The sequence below is a fragment of the Morone saxatilis genome, unplaced genomic scaffold (assembly GCF_004916995.1).
Source record: "Morone saxatilis isolate NCDOM2014 unplaced genomic scaffold, NCSU_SB_2.0 Contig9, whole genome shotgun sequence".
NCBI classification, from domain to species: Eukaryota; Metazoa; Chordata; class Actinopteri; family Moronidae; genus Morone; species Morone saxatilis.
Window position 1 is genome coordinate 20408706 of NW_023340268.1, and position 7376 is coordinate 20416081.

The 7376-nt window shown below is 37.9% G+C and overlaps 1 protein-coding gene across 1 annotated transcript in view; it reads right to left on the reverse strand.

Annotated features, from left to right (window-relative positions):
* ptprua (protein tyrosine phosphatase receptor type Ua) overlaps positions 1-7376 on the reverse strand; it is a 196749-nt gene that overhangs the window by 92995 nt on the left and 96378 nt on the right. The window contains 1 exon segment of the mRNA XM_035681751.1: positions 2726-2997. Within this exon segment, the coding sequence (XP_035537644.1) occupies positions 2726-2997 (272 nt within the window).

The window sequence follows — 7376 nt, forward strand, 5'->3', positions numbered from 1 at the left end:
TCTAGACCTGATCTATTTGAAAAGTGTCCTTTTCTTTTTCTCTTCTGTTATGAATTGGCACTATACAAATAAAACTGAATTGAAATTGAATTGAATAGTTATAATCCAAAATGTTGGACAACTTGAAATGTAGTCCAGATGATGGCGCTAGATGAGAAATCGAGGGATCAAAGTCAGTATGTTTCATCCAACAATGAATGTTCGTCCTGAATTTCATGGCAGTCTATCCAATAGTTGTTGAGATATTTCAGTCTGGACCATAGCGGTGAGCCAACATTGCCATCCCTAGAGCCATGCTGCTTGCATAGCTAAAAATATCATCAAATGTTCACTGCAATGCTGTGGTCCACTGTGATGCAGCTAGCATCTGGCAAAATTCTTCAGAAATGTAAAAGTACCAACCTCACTAACTAATTTTGTTAGTTATATTTTGTTAAATTTGGTAATTTAAGAAAACAGTAACATGACTTCATCACAAGATGAGTTCACACAGAGTCAATATAGGATATTATTGAATCACTGCTCGGCCCCAACAGTCACCTTCCACAGTGACTTTCACAATCATCATTACCTCCGCCATGTTACTGTATGCTGTATGTAATCAATCAATCAGCATCATTATTCATCATATCACAGGTGAACACGGACTGGAAAACAGCTCAACTAACGATTATGTTCATTATTTATTCATGTATTCATTATTTTTTGATCATTGATTAATCATTCATTCTATAAAATATCACATATAATGAAAAATGTCCATCACAATTTCCCAGAACCCACACTGATGCCTTATTTAGTCTGAGTAGCATATCAAATATATTCATTTCATATTGATGAGGAATGAAGCTGAGGAGGGCAAGAAAAGTATCCATTTGTGAGGCTGTGAGCAGTATGTGTGATAACTTTGCCTAATAAATGACTGAAGTGACAAAACCGTTATTAAAATTACAATCAATTTTCTGTCCATCAATTTACTACTTAGCTATCAGTTAATATATTATATACTAATATTGTTAGTGCTCCTGATAGGACAGTGTTGGATATTTCAAGGGGTGCTCCCGAAATGTAATATTGCACATCCATAAAGTTTGGGAACTCATGACAGATTTTAAAAATAATTGTCAAAATCAAAGCAGCAAATGCTGACTTTTAGTACCTACTATAGATCAGATACTCCTGTGTTTATTACAAAATTTCTATTTATTACAGAAAAGAAGAACAACATTGCAAGATCAATCTGGCTTTCAGCTACAAATGTTGTTCTTTTCCCATGCAATAAGAATGAATAATGGGAACATTTTACAGTGTTAGAGATACAGTTTACCATTTTTGGACTATGGACAAAATTTGGTGGATACGTGTGGGTTTCTATGCTCTTTGATGGATCCAGTTTACAAATTTGTAATTACCTACCAGGTTTTTTTCTGACAAAATGGTACATGAATGCAACAGCTGGAATAAGGGCAGTGTACAGTACTGTTTATGGAAGAATACTGTATGTTCCCAGATTACTGCCAAAATCAAGTGATCTTAAAGACCATGAAAACTTGGTTTCAAAGCATAAATATTTAAAGGTTATATATATATATATATTAAAGATTTAAAACATTCATATAGCCGCAAACAACAATTTGCTATGTAAGTTATAGTGCAGTCATGGTCAAAATCGCAGCCTCTTTGTGCTTTGCTTACAAATCTGGGCTGGCTGTGAGTGTTTGTTAGTGCATGTGAGTGCCTCTGTTTCCAACTGAGGAGAGTGACTGAAACTGCTATTTCTCTCCTCTACATCAGTTAATTAAAGATTTATTTAAACCTAACCAGAGTTGGTGATTGTTGCGCAAATAGTGGAAAGACTAACAAAGATGTAACAATGTTACAATGATCTGTTAGTTTAAATTACCGTTTTTGTCTGTGGAGTCTGGTGGTCGAGCTCTAACGATATTAAGGCTGTTTCTGGTAAAGTAAAAGGTCTGTCTCTGTAGGGATCTTGTCCATAATGTTGTCAGGTACTTAGAATAACAATCTTAACCTGTCAGTGGCAAAAACAAACACTTTTAGTTTTCTTCAAGGATTAGCTAACCTTACATGGTAGTCATTGCAGCTCATTTCACAGCTATTATTTCATCTAACTCTGTGAATTAAGGGTTTATTTTGACCAAACCAGCATTGGTGATTGTTGGAAAGACTGTGGAAAGACTAACAAAGACGGTTTCTATGAGTTTTATTTTGTTTCTCTCCAGTTTGAAATGTGTTTGACAATTATCCACTGGGTGAAATTACTAGTTTTGTCAATGGAGTCTGGTCAGCCGTAGAGCACATTGCTTTGGCCATAGATGCTGGTAATCTATATGTAACCTTTAATGTTGCAGAGAGACACTAACACTCAATAAGCAACAATCAAAAGTTTTTTTTCTAATTGAGCCACGCCCACAAAAAATCAGTGACAAGAAAATGGAAAAAACACAAATACAAATCTCTCTTCTGAAAAAAGCAAAACTTTGGAATATTTTGTGTTCATATAGAACCCCACCTCTCACAGTACTCTGAAGCCAATTGAGAAAATACGTTTCCAGGGCCTTTAAGATATACTGTATATCTCTGCTAAATTTGACTGATTCTGATTATATGATGTATATGAAAACATGACTACTTCCATCTTGGTGTTGGTGGGGGTAATAAATTCAAGCCAATGCCATGCTCAAATCTGTGTAAAGGCTCTCACCTGATATTCGCTGGGCCAGAAAGTGCTGACGGCAAGCTCTACTTGGTGCCACTGGCGTCCCTGGGAGCCCGAGATATTCCACACTGCGCTGCCCTTGGGGCCTCCGTTGACTCGGATGTAGACCTGCAGGTCCCCGGGGCTGTGGCCGTCGCGGCTGTACAGGAAGTAGCTGAACTGGATGCAGTGGGTGTCATTCTCGCTGAGCGGAAGCAGGAGCAGCTGAGCCCGCTGGCCGCCGAAATGCTGCGAGGAATTGACCATCATGAAGGACCCTGGAGGAGAAGAAGGGGAAATGAGGACACGATAGAGGACTTTTTGTGTTTTGTGTTTTGTGTGAATCCAAATACTGCTAATTTCACAGTTAAATAATTACTGGCAGACTCACTGATGGCTTATTGTGGAGACTTGAACAGATAAAGAGAAGTCTAAAAGTTTAGTCCTTAAACATATCGACCTTGCCGAGCAAAGATTCTTTTTCTTAACAGGAGCTGCCATACCTACATTCACTTCACAAATAGCAGCTATTTCAGCATTTTCACCTGCCAGATGTCGTTGAGTGACCTGAAATATAGAAAATAACAAGATCCAACTCTTTGGGCTTCACCTGTAACACCTCAGCCCAGGATAGATGTGTCATGTTAGTTTTCAACCGCCGAAGAATGTTTGCCTCTTTTTTATTTTTAAATCCTGGAAAAGGGCCTGAGAGCCAAAGTTGACAGGCTCAAGGTTGTTACCCAGAATATCTGTATGAGCCTCTTTGGCTATTTGTCTGTATTTGGTCTGTCTGTGCTTCTCCCTGCTTCCCGCTTTTCACATGGCTTCCATCAGTTTCGCAGTGCAGCCTCAGATCTGGCGTGTTCAAAAGCGGCAGGGCTGGGTGTCAGATTGGGCTTTCATTTTGGACTGAGGTTCACAGAGTCACTGCTGGCTCTCTCTCATCCCGCCAGCACAGCGGAGATCCCCTGGCCACGAGGAGAGCGCCACAATGGAGGGAGGGAGGGGGAATAAAGGGGGAGCTTTGCCTTTGACTGTGGCCTTCACATCAGTAGGATGCTCAATTTAAAGTGAAAAAATGACTTTGTATGCCACTAAAAACAACACATTTTATTTCAGCATGAAATATTAATTCTTTTACATACTGGAAAACCATCATAAATAATGGTTACACCACTAAAACCACTGTAGGTTTAACAAAATCCCCTTATTTCAATATTTTTCCTTCTGAATGCCTTGTTTTTTAAATTCTAGATCATGAACATGCAATCCATGAAACAACTACTGTAGGGTTCAGACTACACAGCATTTATGTATTTTGAGATGGTCACTATGTGAAATTAAGTGATCGTGGAGCTGCCATAACTTGGCCCAAAGAGATGTCAGATAGGTATGACAATATACAGTTTTAGCATGCATCACAATAAAAAAAACATTAAAATCCATTTCCATTATCGGGATAATTGTGAATATCCTGACAGGAGTGACTTGAAAAAGCTGTCTAGCTCACTAACATACATTTCTATATGGATTTCCTGATTTATTTTTAAAAGCCACAAGGTAAAAAGCCGTATCTTTCCAGTCATTCCAAAATCCTAAACCTGTCACCATGGCTGAAGGCTTGGTTTGTCTGTGGTATCCCACACAATGGATTCCAAACTAAAGAACAATTAGGATGAGGTGTCCTATCTGTGCACTAAAAATATTTGTTTATTGTAAGTTAAAGTGATGGATGCCATTTCAAGAGTTTTAAGCAAACTGCGAATGGTACAGGGATTGTGATTTATGATGACATGAAATTTTCGTATCGTCCTATGCCTAATGTCAGGCCAATTATACCTTTTACGGCCTGCCTGACATGCAAAGGTTGTATAACAGGATGAGCCAGAGAAAGACTTTCATGCTCAATGGCAAAGAGGACAATGACAAACTAGGCAAGGCAACAGAACTCTGATATGCTAATCGTGTCAGAAGGGCCTTGTGAGACGCCCTAGATACTGGAAATCGATAACAAAAAAAAATAAAAAACAACAAGTGTCGAACTGGATGCAGTCGCAATTTTTAAGCCCATCATCAAGCTCTTGTTCCTAGCAAGGCTGAATGCATTTATTGTAGGTCCCTTTGGCGAAAAGCAGCAGCCAAATGAATGTAATATCTTCCAATGTGACACACGACACACAATAAAATAGCTAATTGTCACGCACTGTGTTTATTTTTGTTCTTGGCGCCTAACATTTGTTGGATCAGGCCAATTTAATGCTGATACTGTGTAGTCGGATCTCAAAATAACACAAAAGTATTGACAAAATCTCAACCAAATGTTGTCAACTAACAACTCTCTCTCAGTAAAACAGCCTTCCTGCATCAGCCACCAACACAAACAAATGTTATACTTTTAAAGAAAGATTCTTCCTTCAATATTCTGCCTGTATTCAACACTGAAAGAAAGTTTTATCATCACAGCATCTGTAAAAGTTGTTCCACTGCTCATACGCCCTAATCCTTACCACACAGGGTAGTAAAGCTGGAAACCCTACTCAAAGGGGACACAAGCTGAAAAAGTTTTACGCTCGGCTGGCGTGTTGTGGTGGACATATTGAAAAATAGAAGATGAAAAGAGATGCGATAAAAGCTGACGGAAGCAGATTTTTTAAACACCTGTTGCCCTTCTCTATCACTATCACACAGCTGATAAAAGCTACACAGTGTACACTTGGATTGAATGAAACAAATTCAATAAGATAATAACATCCCACTATATATCTTTACTGGTAAAATTCTCTGGGTTTACCCAAGCAAAAATCTAAAGACTTTCTAAAAAGTCATTAAAATCCATTGAATCAAACTCAGAATTGCTGAGAGTTTCCACCTGCTGTATGACTAGAAATAGTTGTGTGCAACTTTTTTTATATGGAAATATATATAGGAGCCACTTGCATGTGTGTACTGAAAATAATAAAATTCCATACATTTGAATTTCTTATTCTAGGGCATTTTCTACCATTTTAGGAAAAAACAGTAGTTCCATGAGCCCAAAGACATATATTGTCATAGGAAATTGGCTGTATCTCAGAACCTACAAGGAGCACAATCATCTATATCTATCTATGAATAACAAGTTGAATATAAAATATGCACACGTTTGCAGTGTAAACAAAAATATTCATATGGAAAAACAACAATTTTTAGCATTTTTCTTTCAAAAATCCTGACCTTTTATTATCATTACCATTTATTATGTGTTCTAAAAATCCGTCAAAGTTGTACTGTTAGATACTTGCCCAAAGTATGTCCATACCACATTTCCAGATCAATCAGAACAAATGTTGTCTTTGAGAGCCAATGGGTTAATTATGTAATATGGTCACGTCCTTATACTCACATAAAGACAGACACACACTGAATCAGTGCCAACATTTTAAAATTCCAATATGCAATATTTAGATGCAAAAATAACTAATATCATAAAAGTCTGAAATAAAGCTCCAGAAATGTTAAAAATGAAACCTTTGGTTCCCAGACTAGAGGAAAGAAACAAAGTTTGAAATCTGCTGTCCTAACCGGTTTAAACTTTCTAATTGCCCATTTTGGCAACAGCCAAAGATTTATTAGAACAATGGCCATGCGTCAGGGAGAAGAAAACATTGAATTTGTCAAAAAGAATCTATATGTACATATGCTTGTTACACATTTTAAAAATACATAATATAGAATTGAGAATTTGAGAATGAAATTGAAATTGAGAATTTACAAAGTTCAAGTACAAAGTACAAATTTACAAAGTTCCTAAAATATCAGGAAAACGCATCTCGTGCATGGAATATTGACAGGAAATAATCTCTTTAACATTCATCCAAATCACTCCTTTTACACAACGTCCTGCAGTTATTGTGTTCACTGTCTGGGTTAATTCTTGGTTTACCAGTTTTTCAGTAATGTTATTGTTATGTATTGAATATAAAATGAAATATCCATAAAAAATGTTAGGGGTTGGGAACTTCTGATGTAGGTCATATAGATACATCAGTATTACATTTCATAACCAGTTAAAAACTCCTTGTAGTTTGTTTAAGGAAATAAGATGCTCTCATAATGTTCTTTCACTGTAACTTCATATAAACAAATGTTGAACAGTGATAAACACAAGGAGACAACAGGACTGGCGGTTAGCTGTCTGTGTTTATTACCTTGGACTGGTTAAAGTGGCCTTGGGGATCACATGCTCTCCTCCCTAACTTCTAATCTTCCAATCATCATCATCATCATCATCGTCATCATCAGATGAACTCTTTGATGATGCCGGCAGGAGAGAGAGAGAGCATGCTAATATATGTATAACCTTCACATCCGGTACGGTGGGCGTCGCTGCTTGAGATGGCCCGTGGTGGACGAGCACAGGCAGCGTGGATCGTAGGAAGTGTAGTTGCTTAGGTACTGTGGTTGAGCGAGAGCACAATCAGAGCCCTGCCTCTTGCCATTAATCACACTGACACGGTTATTAGGCCATAATGGCAGCCGAGGGAATGCTTAAACCAGAGAGATGGCTGTAATACTCGCGCACTGACACGTAGGACACATATCAGCACACACACACACACACACACACACACACACACACACACACACACTCTCTCTCCTCTCTCACACACACACACAG